The sequence below is a fragment of the Oryza brachyantha genome, chromosome 12 (assembly GCF_000231095.2).
Source record: "Oryza brachyantha chromosome 12, ObraRS2, whole genome shotgun sequence".
Taxonomy (NCBI): Eukaryota; Viridiplantae; Streptophyta; class Magnoliopsida; order Poales; family Poaceae; genus Oryza; species Oryza brachyantha.
In genome coordinates, this window is record NC_023174.2 from 2,742,814 (window position 1) to 2,759,778 (window position 16,965).

At 41.1% G+C, this 16,965-nt stretch overlaps 2 protein-coding genes across 3 annotated transcripts; both read right to left on the reverse strand.

The window, feature by feature from the left end:
• Positions 1-212: 212 nt before the first annotated feature.
• Positions 213-6,663, reverse strand: LOC102716271 (filament-like plant protein 3). Of its 2 annotated transcripts, none has more exons than XM_006663797.3 (5): positions 6,566-6,663; positions 5,041-5,257; positions 3,655-3,982; positions 1,017-3,397; positions 213-869 (listed from the first exon to the last, which is right to left on the reverse strand). In XM_006663797.3, the coding sequence occupies exons 2-5, from the start codon at positions 5,155-5,157 to the stop codon at positions 525-527; spliced, it is 3,171 nt and encodes a 1,056-aa protein (XP_006663860.1). In that variant the 5' UTR covers positions 5,158-5,257; positions 6,566-6,663; the 3' UTR covers positions 213-524. The 2 variants fall into 2 exon arrangements, with proteins under 2 accessions (XP_006663860.1, XP_040385841.1); XM_040529907.1 differs by lacking the exon at positions 6,566-6,663 and adding an exon at positions 5,990-6,379.
• Positions 6,664-9,458: 2,795 nt separating this feature from the next.
• On the reverse strand, positions 9,459-15,597 carry LOC102713230 (CBS domain-containing protein CBSCBSPB3-like). The gene is made up of 14 exons (XM_015843348.2): positions 15,292-15,597; positions 15,045-15,204; positions 14,352-14,484; positions 12,147-12,317; positions 11,895-11,973; positions 11,687-11,800; positions 11,529-11,595; positions 11,320-11,425; positions 11,181-11,239; positions 10,983-11,092; positions 10,778-10,905; positions 10,614-10,696; positions 10,222-10,311; positions 9,459-10,109 (listed from the first exon to the last, which is right to left on the reverse strand). Exons 1-14 carry the CDS (start codon positions 15,447-15,449, stop codon positions 9,933-9,935), a joined length of 1,635 nt encoding a protein of 544 aa, XP_015698834.2. The 5' UTR covers positions 15,450-15,597; the 3' UTR covers positions 9,459-9,932.
• Positions 15,598-16,965: the final 1,368 nt, after the last annotated feature.

Genomic DNA, 16,965 nt, shown 5'->3' on the forward strand with positions numbered 1-16,965 from the left:
TACTTTCAAGACATTTTAACTTGATCAGCACCAAAAGACAAAAACTTGTTCTTCTGTTTTATTGTTGTAGCATTCTGTATTGAACACTGAAAATAAAAATATATAGTGCAACATGAACAGCCAAACTTCATCAACCCATGCAATTATTTTCCCAGAGAAATTGGAAGACACTGAATGTGGACATTTTGTTGCAAGAGGCAAAACAAGTATGATTGGTAATATGATCACACAGCAAGTATAAGCCGCACAACACAAATACACAATGTATCTGCACTTCTGCAGTCTCACACTGATACTGAGCTTACATTTTTTCTTCTTCTTCTTCTTCTTCCTTTTTTTTGGCAGCAAACAGCCAACACTGATACAGTAAAATCTCATCAAGCAGGCTGTAAAAACTGAGCTTGCTGGAATGGAATTCAGCACACGAATCTAACAATCAGCTTCTGTAAATGTACACGGATCTACCTAAAGATGAGAGCATCCATGAACTGTTAGTGGCATCTGGACAATTTCTTCGCCAGCTCTTACTTTCTTCTTTTGCTTCTGAAACTACTAAGTGAAGACAGCCCCCCTGCAAACACTGACATTTCTTCGGGTGGGGAAGAGGGCTGGATCGATGGTAGCGGTGAAAAGCAGCTGCTGTTGCTCTTTGGAAGGTCGAAATCATACAATTCATCTGCAAATACTGCAAAGTCAGCGTCACTGTTTCTAAAGTCAAGAGGCATTTCTCTGATTTCTCTGGGTTCAAGCCTTTCAGGCTCCACAATCATGTTGTCGATGTCTGTCAGTGATTTCAACTGACGTCCAAGAGAAGCTATGGTCTTCTGGCACTCCGCGAGCTTCCCGGCAGCGCTCGCAAGCTCCTTCTCCTATGACAAACACAGGGATTTATAATCGGATCAACTTCTTGATAAATTCTAATGTTGTGTCCAGTGTGTGCTAAGCAAAGAGTAAATGTTGTCAGGTGTATCTAGCAAACAAAACAATTACAAGGATAAGTATATAGATAAACCTACCTGCTTGGCCTTCAGACCACCATTCGAATTTGCAAGTCGCCAGAGCTTTGCATCCCGACTATCCCTCGATAACCGAGCCTCTAGCTTGCGGTATTCTTGTTCGAACTCTTCTGATAACAATCTCTCCTGCAACAGCTCCCCTTGGAGCAAGCTCACCTTGTTTGTCAGATTTCCAACTTCCATCTTTGCTGCATCAAGTTGTTGCTTCATTGCCCTTCTCTCTGACTGCATGGCTTCTTCCTTTGCAGTGAATTCCACTGCTGAAGATACCTGTTTCTTGAGTTTTGCTTCAAAAGTTTCCACCTTCTCATTGAGCTTTCTGTTATCCTGAAGTGCAGACTCAACCTCGGACTCCAACACCCTTTTTATAGCCTCCACAGCTTCTAGCTGCATTTGAAGCTCTGCAGAAAATGTCTTCTCCTTTACCACCTCATGCTCAAGTGCAGTCATCGTACCACGCAGCTTCACTACTTCTGAGTTTACTGACTGGAGTTCTGCCTGAAATGATTCTTTAAAAGCATCCACAGAAAGAGTTCTCTCTGCTTCGATCTTCATCTCCAACTGTGCTGCAAGATCTTCATGCAGTGCCTTCTCTTTTTCTACCTCATTCTGTAGTGCTCTAACAATGTTACGCAGTTTCAGTACTTCAGTGTTTGATGAACATAGCTGTGCCTCCATTGATTCCTTAACAGTCTGGACAGAACGAGTTCTCTCTTCTTCAATCTTCACCTCTAATTGTGCTGTCAGTTCTTTATGTAGTGCCTTCTCTTTTTCAACATCATTCTCTAGTGCCTGAACTATGCCATGTAGTCTCTCTACTTCAGTGTTTGCTGAACAAAGTTGTGCTTGCAATGATTCTTTAACAGCCCCAACAGCTGTTTCAATCTCCATTTCTAATTCAGCTGTGAGTTCTTCCTGCCTCACCTTCTCTTTTTCTACTTCATCCTCCAGATCTTTGACAATGCCACGCAATCTCCCTACTTCAGTGTTAGCTGAGTGCAGCTGTCCCTCCAATGATTCTTTTGCATTACATGCAGCCTCTGCTGTTGCTTGGTGCTGCATGGAAAGAACCCTTTCAGCTTCAATCCTCTCTTCTAATGATGTTACAGTCAGACGAAGCTCTTTGACTTCCACTGAAAGCTGTTCTAATTGTGACTCCAATTCTTTCCTTTCTGCATTTTCATCCAATGAAGCCACCACCAGAAGTAACTCCTCTACTTGTACAGATTTAGACTCCAGTTGAAATTCCAAAGCCTTCTTCTCCGAGCTCAATCTCTCCAAATCCCCCAAAGTAGCATGCTTGGATTCATTTGCCGAGTCCAACTCCATTTCCATTTCAACTAGCCTGTTCTTAGCTGCCACTAGTGCATTGCAGGAGATGTCAAGTTGATTTCTTGCTTCCATTAGCGCTATCTCGAGCTCCTTTTTTTCACATTCAATATTCTCAACCTGTGCATGCAAATCAGCCACCTGGTTCCTCAATTCTTCAGTTTCAAGTTTAGTGGAGTTGTTTCGGGTCACAGCTTTATCAGAATCTGTTTCCATATCGAAGGTAGAGCTTGTGCGGTCTGATTCAGGCAATGCAGCTAATCTTTCCATCTCAAGAAAGTCATCCATTAGGTCAATTTCAACAGGATTATTCACAAGATTTTTCTCATCAGCTTTGCCACTCCTGAACTGATCAAGCTCGGCTACCAGAGCAGATGCCCACGAGTCAGAATTTCGCAGTTCATTATCAACAGCAGCCATACGTTCAGCACTGTCAGAGTGGCTATCAGTTAGTGATTCCACACAATTATTGCTTGCCAGAGGCCTAGAATCATTAATTAATGTTGTTTTGCAAGTTAGATGATGTAATCTGCGGCACTCTGCCTCAAGCCTTGCAATTTTTTTCACACTTTCCAAATGTTGCTTACTTGCTGTCTCCGCTGCTTGATTGCTCAAGTCTCTTTCCAGTGATAGTATCTTTAGATCCTTGGACTGTACAAGAAGCTTGGACTTGACATCCAAGTTCTCTTTCTTAATTTCCTGAAACTTTTCTTGCAGGTCATGCTCTATAGACATGTTGGAGGCTTCTATTTTCATGGCTTCCAGCTGCTTCGTCAGCTCAGTGATGCAGTTTTGGAGCTTTGAGTTCTCAGACTCCAACTCCTGGGATTTGGTAACTACATCACGGACTTTCTCCTTCTGATCTTCCCGTGCTAGGTGCAGCTGCCTGACACATTCCTTTAGGGCCTCGTCTAAGTGGCTGACTTGAACCTCGAGAGAAGCATTTTTTTCAGCTAAGTGGCCAACTTGAACCTCGAGAGAACCATTCTTCTGTGCTGAAGCTTCAAGTAGCTTCTTCAGGGCAGTAACTTCAGATTCAGCTTGTTCCCAACCTACAAAATATTGTCAAGGACAAGATGAGTAACACAGAAACAGAGATAAATAAAGTTAACTAAATCAAGTAGATCTCTTGCACTAACTGTCTAACTTCCACAAATATAATTCAGTACTCAGAAGTAACTTTGCAGATTAATGAATGGATATGTGGATCAATCATTAAGTGCACAGTTTCTAAGGACTACACACAAAATAATTTACATAGAGGAATCATTTAGTTAATATGCATAAGTTATAGAAAGGGAAGTTTTACCCAAAACAGCCTCTTCTGTGACTTTGGCGTGCTGCCTCACCAAGTCCTCTTTAGCATTAATTGTTAAAAGTGCAGCAGCAAGTTTTTCATTCAAACTCTTCAAGTTCTCCTTGACATCTTCATCTTTGACATTTGAAGACGACTGCGGCTGTGGTGATTGGCCATGCTGTGGAGAAGAATCATTTAGTTTCACTCCCAATACTAACTTATCATTCACGGGTTTGCTGTCTCCAGACTCTTGGGTCCCATCATCCCTAATCCGTGAAGATATTCCAGTTAATTGGCCAGGATGTGGTGGAGCATTGTTTGAGACAGGCCTCAGAATCTCCTGGTTTAACAAGAACAAAAATTGAACAGTCAGAATAAATCATCTATTATAATTTAGGGAAAAGATATCCAGATTTAGCAAAAAAAGATGTCATATATGTATAACTTATGTCCATATTAGGTGCTATTAGGCAGCTCATTTAGCTCCATACAAGAAAACACAAAAAGGTTGACAAAAAAAGGCATTGTGTTTATTGCTGCAGAACTTACTAGTTAGCACCTTGAATAATATACATAGATTTCAAGAGCATTCTGTAGGAGACTGGAGAAACTGAATCTCATTGTCTTTATTTGGTAGATACTATTTTAAATGATTTTACAGAATTGAATTTCCTCATAATTAGAAGTACTTAACTCCATAAATACTACCAACTTCATTTTGTCTGTTCAAAGTTTTTTCTTTGCTTTCATGGAAAAGGGGGTTACAAATATTATGAAACATCACTATAATACTCATTAATAGAAGTAGAACTTCAGCTTCATACTCAACCACAAGTCCTCAACATCACAAATCATATACGGTTTGAGCTACCGTTATGAGCATGATACTCAGTAGGTATTAGGTAGCGGCATGCTGCTCAATCTCGGACATAATACATCGAGTCAACATCAATGCATTCATCGGACATTATCATCTGAACCACTAGAATCAGGTCAGACTATAGGTTTGTCTGTGCTAGATATCTCTCCAATGAAGCGAAAATGACATCTTGCCTGTACATGCCTAAAGTGACATTTCTGATAATCTTATAATGTAAAGCTCCAAAGTTACAATCTATGAAAATCTACGCTCTCTCTGATAACTAAATTTATCACATCGGCAGAGTCATGGATTGTTACTCCCACTCTCCTTTATATCAAAAACTTGTAAATCGGGCTTCTCGTTTCCTTAAAACCTAAAATGAAGATTAATTTATACTAGCTAGAAAGAGAATGGCTATGACTAAAGAATGCAACAACCGTGACGCAAGACTGAAAAGAACACAGCAACTAAACTGTCCTAGTGAGGTAGAAAGATATCCAGGATAGAAAACGAAGGCATCAGGCATGGGGTAAAACCTGATCATCAGAGTAATGCTCAGAATGTGACGACACAGAAACGGTGTTCTCGGTGCCTCCAGGGCTCTTGTCTGACGGCTTGCGCCTCCAGAGCCAACTAGTACGATCCATAACCATGAACTGTTCAGCAGATCAGAGCTGAAACTCCTGCTTTCCGAGTTACCACCAAATGCTGCTTTTCATAGGTCGGCAGCTCGTCAAGTTGCAGATTGCTGGTCTGGATTGAACAACATGCAATAGAAAAATTACCACCGAGAATGACAACATTTGATTGTGAAAGACGCAACATCCTCAACACACTACCTACTGTAAAGAAAGAAGCAGCCATGACAATTCACAAGCACACAACTTTTTGCATTGACTAGTACCCCACAGCACATGCTGCAAGACTGTCACTCAATTCTTTCATCGCAACTTGCCTAAAGTTAATCAAGCCCTCCTCATATACATACTAACGCTAAACCCAATCAGAAACAAACCAGCGCAGTGAAAACGAAGAGGCAAAAAAACTGCAAGAGAAGAAATTTGAACCAAGAAGGTGCAAGGCTGCATCATTGTACAAAAGAGAAGTGGGCCAAGATGAAATTTATCACCAATCGCAGTAAATAAAACAGTAGCAAAAAGGAAGTTGCACTACTATTTTTTCACAAAGAGAATGGCTCGGTGCAAATAAAGAGTAGCCACCAAGCACCCCCCCCCCCCCCCCCCAATTCCCTCAAAATCACAAGAATCCCTGAAAAAGATCTCAGCTTGACGCCCAAACTCCTCTCGAGGTCCCAAAATCCAGACGCAATATTCAGGTATTCCCGCGAAATCCGGCGAGAAAGGAGGTAGCAGAAGTGGGAGAAAACAACTGATGCTCAAAGCAGGTGAGGAAGAAACGAAGAAGGGAGAAGAGCCGAGGAGAGCGGAGCAGCAAGCAAGGAGGAATGGTGGCGGGCATTAATACCGCGTCGAATTCATCGTCTACACGGAGAAGAGAGTGCGGCCTCGCGTCGCAAGACCTCCGTGAAGAACGCAGCACAGCCACCACATTGCCTCTCCCTTCCCAATAACTCTCTCTCTCTCTCTCTCTCCTCTTTATCTCTCTAGGACGAACAGGGCGGCCATGAGCTGAGCTGGGAGGGAAAGCGAGAGGGGGCAGGCGTCGTCACAGCTCACGCGCACAGATCGGCAGCGCACACAGGGAGAGGAGAGGAGGAGCTCAAAAGCGGGTGGATGGAGGGGGAGAGAAGAACAAAAAAGTGGCGCGGGGCCAGCCAGCCATGGCCACCACCACCCCCTGCAGCTTTCGCCATGTGAGGCCAGTACAGCTTGTGCACTCGCTCCCTCCCCTCCGCTTTCGAGCTCCCGAGCAGAGCGAGGAGATGAGGAATAAATGCCTCGGGGAAAGTGATAAATGCAAGCATCCAAAGCTCCTCTCTTTTTTCTTCTTCTTCTTAAACAAAAAATCAATACAGAAGAGATTTCGCGAAGAACATCACAAGAAGAAGAGGTAGAAGAAGAGGAAGAAGAAGAAGAACACCTGCATCATTCGCCATTGGCGACCGGCATTGCCTCGCTCCCGCGCGTGCAGCTCGAAATCGGGGGAGAAGAAAAGCTCGCAGCTTTCTTAGCCACCGCTACTCTCGCGCAAGGAGTATAATAGTGCGGTGTTCGATGCAACCACCAGAGGATTTGGATTCTTTTTGTGCTGCTGCCGACCCTGGCGAGGATTTGATTGCGAGATTCCAGCGACGACGGGGGTTTAGTTAATTAATCAAGGGATTAAGCAGCGGGTTAAGTATAGTAGGGGATTAATTAGCGGCGAGATTCCGGTTGGTTTATTTTTTCTCCTGACGACGGTTCGAGTTTTTGTCGGTCTGGATGGTCAGCGGGGCCCACGCCTGTCAGTGACTCAGACGCGGCGGGCCCCACGTGTCGCCGCACGCGACGACGTGTACGCCTACGTGGCGGGCGCGCGCGCGCGCTCTCCCTCCCTGATTCCCTCCCTAGTGAGCGGGGCCCACGCTGTCAGTGGGATGGGGGTGGCGCTCTCCCTCTCGCTGGTGGGTGGGGCCCGCGTTGTCAGTGGGATGGAGGTGGGGGCCCACGTGTACGAGTACGTAGAGGGAAGTCGTGGGATTGTGTACTGTATAGAGCTTATTTACTCGTGCTTGTATTGATGTATTTTTGTACCTTCTTGTACTGGGTATTTCCACGGCAATAATGTGATTGATTGATTTATTTATTTATTTATTTATTTATTTATAGGGGTTCGTACTTGTAATTGATTCACTCAGGATGGATGCATGGGGTACGGGAGAAAGTATGTACTCTGTACGCATGGTTTCTGTACTTTGTTATGGTAAGAATTTGAAGGCTTCTTTAAGCTACTTTTTAGTGTGCTTTTTTTTCTGTGTGTAAGGATTTGACTTGTTAGAATTTTTTTTTGTTTCCATGGTATCCTTAAGGAGAGGTTTTGTAGGCACATGAGTAGTTGATTATATGTACGAGTTGTATAGGTTTTTTTTTTATATGTCTATTTCTATTTGAATTATAAAAGATTTTACCTTTTAATGGTAAGACTTTGAGTTTAGACAACAGTGGTCTGTTAGGTTAAGAAATATTTCTTGATAGAATTAGGGCTAAATGTCGCTACTTCTTTGGTAGGTTTTCAGTTTAAAGGCTCATTATTTTTCCCTAAAATATGTATGTTAACCGTAAAAAAAAGATGAATTTAAAAACTGTGCGAATAAAAATATAAATGTTTTATACCAACCGATGAGGCTCTAAATTAAGGAAAGAATGTAGCAATTGCCTGGTTAATATTCGCGGCAGATTCTAGATGTTGCAGTTCATGAAAATATACCATGGTTCAGCCAAACGTTGAATAGAGCGTCAAATGACCGTCACGTGTTGCACGGGCTCACCTTTCCTTTCTCATGATTTATCTCACCCCATACGTGTTCTTTCGTGTGCACTCATCGCTCAATGTCCTTAATTAAATCATATACTTTTCATATACCACCGCATGTAACAAAAAAAAACATGGATTATTATAGTTACATTCTTTACAGGTAAAAAATTATCTGATTTTTTAAAAATTATTTATAGTATAAATAATGGAATTAATTATTATAAAGTTGAAATATATTTTAAAAATATAAGATGATAAATTTCTATATAGAAATATTAACAAAATTGCATTGTTTAGTAATCTAGAATCCGTACAGGCAAAAGCCAAGAAATAATACACAAACAAGTACAACTCATATCTGATTCGTCCTTGATAACATATGTTAAACCGAATCTACAAAGTGCGACATGGTGAAACATAAAAAAGATAGGATTTTATTGGTATAAATCCATATATTAATACAAACCGGGCAGTTTTTTTTTTGAAAAACAATTCTCTGTCATAAATTTGGTTACACCTTAACAGATATATGTAGAAGTGGTCCTGAAGCATTATTCTGAAATCTAACTTCCCAGCAAGGTCAGTGGCAGCTATGGTGCCCATGCTATGTGATCTCCCGGCAATGATGGCCTCATGGACTAGAGAAAGTGGTACATCCACACTAGCAGCTAGGTAGCACATGTTCTCACTTTAAGCTCACTCAATTATGCTCCTGTGTTTATGGTTTGAGAGTGTGTCCACAACCTACACAGAGATTTTGTGCCCTAATTGTTGATGCTATCTGCTAATCTATATACTCCATGTACAGAGACAGAGTGCATATCCAGAGTGAGAGATGCTATTACAATCTAATCATTGTGTAGTTAGCAACTGCATTATTTTGTTAGTGGACATGCTAACTACCAACATGCTATACTGCTGGTACAGATATGCTGCTACAATCAATATTCCATGGTATTAATTATTATCCCTTAATGAATAGCTAATTAGTATACTTCTTGTATTTATTATATGCATTAGAGCATGCATGCATGTGTATTAAATATAATGTTATGCTTGGGGGGAAAATGAAGAGCAAAATTGCAATCATGTTGCTAAACCAAGCATTGCCTTTCAAGATACAGAAAGGCAAAAAAAAAAAAAAAAGGTGAAAGAAGCACGAGACTACACTCTAAGCCAAAGCTGCTGTTGCCGAGGAGGTTAAGAAACTAACCAAAACCAACTAACTGAATGAAAAGCTCACCAAAAGATCCAACACAACCAACATGCAAGATGCAACCATAACCTAACTTGAGCCACACATCATGCACACCTCTCTCTCTTTTTTTTCCCCTCACCCAATCATGCCTTAATGATCAATCAATCACACAAATGGATTAGGGGCCACTCTACTCTTACTGGGGACAGTATAATGATCACTGAAAGTTAAGTCATGTTTTACACTATAGAAGGTAATACTGTTGTTTTAACTTTTTTTTTTCAGAGAGTAGTATAGCTTAAAGGTTGAGTTGCTTCACTCACAGTACAAGAATCTATTTACAGCTCATCTTAACTTGTTTATAGAATAAAGAGGCACATACAGTTTTGTCAGTACAGTGGAGAGTGGACAGTGGAGTGCATCTCCTCATTAGTACGGCCTTGTTCATCACAATAACTCTCTAACTTGAAATGGAAGCCAAATAGTAAAAGAAGATCTATTTACGGGTGTCCTTTAAAAGTGAATTTTACACTGGTTATCTGTAAACAAGTAGTGGTACATAAATATGAACTAGTAGGAGCATCCTAATGTTTATAGTACATTTCACCGCAGTAGTGAATTTGCTGATATGCGTGCAAAATTAAGAGACAAAACCAACATGGGCAGATCCTGCTGCCCGGCGTCAGAAAATTTCAGTTCATCTGATGCAACCTTTGATTGCTCTTCACTGTGTCATTTCTTGGCATGACTTAATTAGCTGGAGATGCATTGGAAAATTACCGGTTCTTCAGGAGATCACACTTTAGCTCGTTTCAAGTAAACCATCACTGCTGCACCGCTGAGAGCGACCACACCAGCCATGAGCCCAACATGAACAGGCGACAACCGAGTTCTGCGAGCAGGTGCCAGCTCCTGTGATGGTTTTGTCACCTCCGTGCTGAGATCAGACATATCGATGTGCAACTTCAAAACCTGACAAAAGATATATTTTCACTGTGGTGAGATGGCAGCAAGAAAAGTTGGAGAGCCCTGCAAGTTGCTGGAGTGGCTACGATACCAAGAAGAGTCCATGAACAATGGATACCTTCAGCCCAGACGACTTGGCATGGAGCACGGCACCAGCAAGATCGGTGTCGGTTGTCAGCAGCACGCGGTCGCCTTCATCATCTTCGTACTACATAGAACAACACGATTAAAATGTGGGGAAGTGCTGGGAAATGGTGGCTACCCTCTAATTAGTGTCTTAATGGTGTAGGGTAAAGACAGTAATTAAAGATTTACAGGAATAGATAGATGCATATTAAGCTAACAGTAACAGTTTTCCTCTCAAAGTGCATTATTTAAGGCAGTGAATATTTTGTCACTGACAAAACAAGGGAAGCTTGGCCATTGATACCAGAAATAACACAGCTAATCTCTTTGTTCTGCATCATTATGAAAGCACTAGAAATTGTCAAGACAAATACTCAGTCTTACCAGGAGTTGCATTCTGCCCTCTTCATCAGTAATACTTAATCTTTGCTTTATTGAAGACACTAGCTCGTTTAAGCTCTCTGAGCCTGCAGCAACAAAAAAACAAGTTAAGAACAGTTATGTTTGGATGGTATGAGAATTGTTAACATACTTGTGCAAACTATTACCACAAGTGAATCTATGCACGCGACCCTTTTGGTCTTGAAGCTTAAAGGCAAATGAATTTCCAATAACAGGGGGGTAAATACTACTCTTTCCATCTCCAGCCTCTGACGCCAAGAGCAATGATACTTCGCTGGGAGATGTAGAAGAGAATAATATTAGGGGCAAGCAAATTATCAAAAAAAATCAACAAATGAACCATCAACAGACCTACGGCTATCGCATTCCTCATCAGGAGACTCCAAAGCAAGAGTAGAGTCCCAAAACCTCTGCATTACTGTATTTGCCACGTCGTTTACAGTGTCATTGCCTCCTTCAACCTACAAATTGAGAATATATTCAGAAGCTTAGCATTGGAATCTACTGCAGAGTGGAAGCAATGTCAGGAACTAAGGAGCTAGGGACTACCAATTGAATGGCTGTGTGTGTAAGCTGCAGGACATCCAAGCAAGCAGCAATTTGTCCTTCTGTTGAGGAAAATGTAAGACATGCATCAAATAATAAAGTCCCAGAAGGTGGTCATGCAGACATAGCAATAAGATTGTACCTCGATCAACAACAGGAATATGCAAGAATTTTCCATCATGCATTATATGTAATGCATCAAGAATTGTTGTGTCTAATGTAGCAAAATCTGGGTTTATAGTCATCACCTTGAAAAAAAAAACACAAGTTACGCAGTGAGTTCATGAGCAATTAAACAAAGCTTAGATGTTATCTGAAGAGAGACAAGAAATTGTAAATCTGGTGGGAAACCTTTTCTACTAAGGTCAATTCAGGAGAAAGGTTCTGTGCAACAACACGCATAAGCAAATCTTTTGAGCTGCATTTGGAAATCATGTACGCATCAGTAAGTAGAAAGAAAAATAACGATGTTGTAAACAATAATAGAAGTACTAAAATAGAATGCTCACGTGAAGATCCCCTGTAGTGTGTTTCCTGTAGTGACAACCACTGAATTAACTCGAAACTCACGCATTTTCTGTGTTGCTACATACACTGGATCTGAAGGAGAAACGATTGCTACTCTGAAAGTTAACAGAAAATAGTCAGAGAAAACTCATACTGTTCAATCTTTTGCTATAATTTAACAGAAAATATCATAGGAACCAGTTACTATACTTTGTGCCCTCCGTGATAATGGTTGACAAAGAAGGTTTGAACATCCGCTCTCTTAGAGTTTCTATGAAAGCATAAGGAGCTGCATCCAAAAACAGAGAATACCTTAAACTGATTGGTACCAGACATAAATATGTATATAGCAAAATGGAGAAGTGACAGTCCACAAAATGTACCATACATGATATATGTTATGCACGTTGTACTTTCAGGAATGAAAAAGAGTGAAGTAATTGATAATATGCAACGAAGTACCTGAAAAGTTTCCTCCTAATTGGCGCTCAACCCCTTCTACAGCAGCTGCTATTGCGCTCCCCTGTTCTGCTGCCTTTTCCAGTCTTGATATTGCATCATAAAGGCATTTAGCAATGTCCAGCATAGCAATAACCTCACCATTTTCCACAACTGGGAGGTGTCTAAATTTCCCTAAAATATGTAAGAACATATTAAAGAAACTGTTGCCACTATGTTTGTGAAAGAAGGAACTAAATTCCTAGCCAACCAAGTTCTATGTGTAACAAAGTGAAATAGCCAGAATACTTATATGCCAACTGAAGTCAGGAACACACCAAAGATATCCTAGACATCAGATAAGAAAAATCAAGGAATCTTCTTTACTTGTTTTTTTTGCTGAAGATATTGAGATACAAAGACAGATAAGATGCCTAACATTACCTAGAATCGTGCTTTAACCTTTCACTACACTGACAGAAAAAGGTGCATATTAAGCTGATCTGATAGTGACAAAGAAGTACACATCACAGAATATAACTAAACACTTCGTATTTTCACCTAAGATAGTATTTGAAAGTTGAAAAGCAGGAAAAATCGTAATAATATAGTTCATGTGGATATTCCAAGAGAAACATGAGCTGCGCCAGAATTTAGGAGGTAGGCAGTGAGAAAGTTGAGCTTGCTCATGCAAAGAGAATACAAATTTGGCCTCTAACATCAGGGTTGCTTTAGTTTTCCTCACTCTGTCAGCCTTTACAGGGCTTAACCATCATGTAATTTCTGGATATTGGCATATTGCATTCTTATTCTCTGCCTACTATAAATTAAAGAGGCAAAACTACACTTTTTCCAAAGAAAAAAAGGCACGAGCAATTTACACAGCAAACACATATATTATCTTTAATGTTCTAACAAATTTTTCATGTAGTGCAATAAATTATCCCCATTTCACAAAAGCTCTAACAATATTTACTTCTCCACGTGTCAGTTACAACAGTTAGGTGGTCCCATTTTGTCTAACCGGGTACTTTGTGTCAACTATGATTTAGGCCGCGTTCGGCAGCCCCCCTTAGTTAACTAAGCCCCCCTCGTTTTCCACGCGCACACTTCCCGAATTGCTAAACGGTGTATTTTTTGCAAAAATTTTCTATAGGAAAGTTGTTTTAAAAAATCATATTAATCTATTTTATATTTTTTAATAATTAATAGTTAATTAATCATATACTAATCTATTACTACGTTTTCCGTGCTAGGCATAAGGCCCTGTTTCTTTCAGCTTAAGATTATTATAATCTAGATTATTGAGTCAGATTATGTAAGCTAGATTGTTATAATCTATAGTAGAATAAGTTGTGAGTTGTTTCTTTTCTAGATTATTAGAGCCTAGATTATTGGGTTTACAAGTCTAAAAAAGGAGTGGGATGGCATGGTGGGTAATTTTTCAACCAATAATCTGAAAAAAGCTCACCTAAATGAGCTTATTAGATTATAATAAGCTGGGCTCCAGATTATAATAAGTTACTACAATAAGCTGTCTGTTTCTTTCAGTTTACTTCCAACAATCTGGATTATAATAATCTCAAGCTAAAAGAAACAAGCATAAGTTAACTTATGCCCCCCATGCCGAACGGGGCCTTAGTACAACACTGAAACGTTGGCAAAAGAGTCATGTACAATGATAGTGAAAATAACTTGACGTGGTACTACTGCTAAATGAATAACGGAAATAACTGAGTAGTCTGCTACAGTCATATCAAAGAACATTTCATAACACGGTATGGGAAATTAGGAATTTAGCGCCTGTTTAGTTCATGAAAAGAAAATTTTTTGGAGACACATCGAACGTTTGACCGGATGTCGGAAGGGGTTTTCAGACACGAATCAAAAAGCGAATTTTATAGCTCGTGTGGAAACCGCGAGACGAATCTTTTGAGCCTAATAAATAATCATTAGCATATATGGGTTACTGTAACACTTATGGCTAATCATGGACTAATTAGACTCAAAAAATTGGTCCCACGATTTCTCCCCTAACTGTGCGATTAGTTTTTTCATCTATGTTTAATGCTCCATTTAGGTGTAAAGATTCGATGTGATATTTTTGAGAAAAAATTTGGGGAACTAAACAGGCCCTAATAACTAACTCAATGTCACTGCTACAGTGCTACGGTGTTCCTATAAATATTTTACTGAAGAAAGCATACAAATGGAGTGCATCTGACATACCTTGAACCATCTTCTGCAATGCTTCAATGGCAAGCGTATCAGACATGGCATATGTGGGGTTCCGCGTCATGATCTTGGACATGATGGTTTGCTCCACCCGCAGCCCCTCAGCAACCACCCTTGTAGCAACATCCTGCACCCCCGAATGGAACCCCAAAAAGTTGAGAAAAAGAATCATCTTCATCTTGAACGCGCTAAAATTGACCATATGCCAATCAGCAAGATACTGTAGCTAAAATTTACAAAGACGTTGGGGCTTTTTTTTTCCTGTTTAAAGCAGGGTACAAAGCATAAATGGAACTCCATGGCTTGGTGCAAACGGACTTTCACTTTACCTCAGCTAAATTCAAACTTTTTGCCAACATCGAAGTGAAAATGAAAAGGCAGAGGGAAAAATATGCAGCAATACAGCACTGGTCCTACTTTTTTTTATGGATAGAAACATACAAATGAAAATAAAAGATCTTTAACTTTGACACAAAAAGCCACTTGCTATGCTCCAAAGTCCAAACTGGTAATCCAATCCAGCCATCGATGTTTTTCAAAAGAGAAGCGCGAGGGTGTCGTATCCACATAGCATCGAGTTCAAAGAATCATACTACTCTGCCAATCAATCACTATAAAAGCAAACTAGTAGACATTCCAACCATCAAAATTCTAACAGATTGGGAGGGAACAAAAAGGGAAATCCACCTTGTCAGTAACTATGCCGGAGAGGAGGCCCTGGGCGTCGGTGAGCAGCACGGCGTCGACCCGCCTCGCCGCCATCCTCCTGCACGCCTCCGACACCGTCGTCCCCTCCGGTATCGTCAGCGCCTTGGACAGCCTCAGCTTCCTCACCGTCCTCTCCCCGCTTCCACCCAGTACCCAAAAACCCGATCAAAATCCAACCTTTTTAAGGGACGGAAGGGAGGTTCCAAGAGTCGGTCGGTGTGCTTACGTCAGCTTTCCGGGGGAGGTGGGCTTGGAGGAGGCCTTCCCGTTCCCATTGGCGGTGGCCGCGGCGGCGGAGGGGTCGTCGGACTTGCGGGAGGAGGCCGACGGCGGGCGGCTGCGCGTCCGGCGGGTCGGTGGCGCCGCGGCCGAGGCGGTGCTCATGGAGCTTGTGGCGGGGATAGGTTACGTCGATGAGGGAGTTCGGGGAGGCGGCGGCGGCGGCGGCCGGAGAGTTTGGAGAGCAGGTGGGGATGGGAGCTTCCGCTTCGTTTCTCCTGGGGGCGTCGTCCCTTCGACAGCGCGTGGGCTTTTTTCCAAGACGGCCCTTGAATTATCAAATTATTAGTTTTTCAAGTGGTAGTACTATATGAAATGCTTGTTTCTTTTTTATTTTTTTATATTTCTAGATTTATGTATTAATTAGTGTGTATATATATATATAATTTATTACTATCTATTTAATTTAAACGATGCCAGAAAGACATAAGCGAAACTGAGATATTAATTTGTTATTAAGGCCGCTTTTATTATCTTTTTTTATTACTCTATGGTAGTTAATTTAGTTATTTGTATCCGCTGATAGATATCCAAAATTAGATAATTCAAATAATCTGACAAGCTCATGTAGAAATAACGGCATCTTGATGAGTAGTACCAGTATCTTTATTAGATTTGAACATTTTCATGCATGGAGAATTATGTTGTGTGATTTTATGACAACTCCCTCCATTTGCAAATACTTCTTAGCTTTAACTATAAATAGTTGAAATTTTTAACTGACATTGTAGTGAGTCGCTCTAACTATAGAATATTGGTAAAGTATGCTTTCAATTATAAATCTAGTTATAATTTTCACTGTACATCATAAATGATGCGTTTTTGTTTGATCAGCTTCTCCACACACACAAACAAATAAATTTGTGCCACCCTATCTCTAACAAAAGAAAAAGAAATTCAGGGGCTGATTGAAACATCCCCCACCACCACCCCCTAAAAAAATGTAGCACGGGTAGCCGAATATTGTAATTGTACACTCATTAAGGCGATGTTCTTTCCGGGACGAAGTATAGAAGATTATACTATGTTTTATGAGTATTTAATGATATAAATGATAAAATTAATTACTATATAACTTAAAAAATACTGTAAAAAATGAGATAATTACTTTTGTATAGAAACTATTTTAAAAAATCATTTAGCAGTTAGCAGCGTGTGTAGAGACAGGAAATAACTTGCACTGTACCATTATAACGAACGCAGCCTAACTAATTTCCACCCTGACATCCCAACGCGTGAACCATATCCCACTGCCTCTGGGTCCCACACGCCACCGGGCCCACACGACAGGTGCGTGTCCACACTGGTGAACCGGGTCCACGCAGATCATCCCCCCAAATCACTCAAATCTGGGAGTTGCTGCGCTCCGCGCCGCCGCTTCCTGCGGCGGATTTTGAATACTCCCAAATTTTTTGAATCCGCTCCCCGCGGGACGAGCGAAAAGCCCCCCGGATTCATTAAAATTTCCGAAACAGGCCCCTCACCTCCAGGTCAGCTGGGGCCCACCTGGCAGTGACGAGGGCGGCGTGGCCGTTGGTGCGGAAGGCTGTGGCGCCGCCACGTCACCCGCGGAGCGAATCGGTGGAGACGGGTTTGGTGGTTTTGGTGCCACGCTGTCATG

Excerpts from the sequence above, each read along its gene's own strand:
- LOC102716271 (XM_006663797.3), bottom strand. The coding sequence starts at position 5,157 with ATGGTTATGGATCGTACTAGTTGGCTCTGGAGGCGCAAGCCGTCAGAC. Across the intron at positions 3,983-5,040 it reads AGCATTACTCTGATGATCAG|GAGATTCTGAGGCCTGTCTC; the intron begins GTTTTACCCCAT and ends TTGTTAAACCAG. Across the intron at positions 3,398-3,654 it reads CACAGAAGAGGCTGTTTTGG|GTTGGGAACAAGCTGAATCT; the intron begins GTAAAACTTCCC and ends AATATTTTGTAG.
- LOC102713230 (XM_015843348.2), bottom strand. The coding sequence starts at position 15,449 with ATGAGCACCGCCTCGGCCGCGGCGCCACCGACCCGCCGGACGCGCAGC. Across the intron at positions 15,205-15,291 it reads ACCTCCCCCGGAAAGCTGAC|CGGGGAGAGGACGGTGAGGA; the intron begins GTAAGCACACCG and ends ACTGGGTGGAAG. Across the intron at positions 10,906-10,982 it reads GAGGAATGCGATAGCCGTAG|CGAAGTATCATTGCTCTTGG; the intron begins GTCTGTTGATGG and ends TACATCTCCCAG.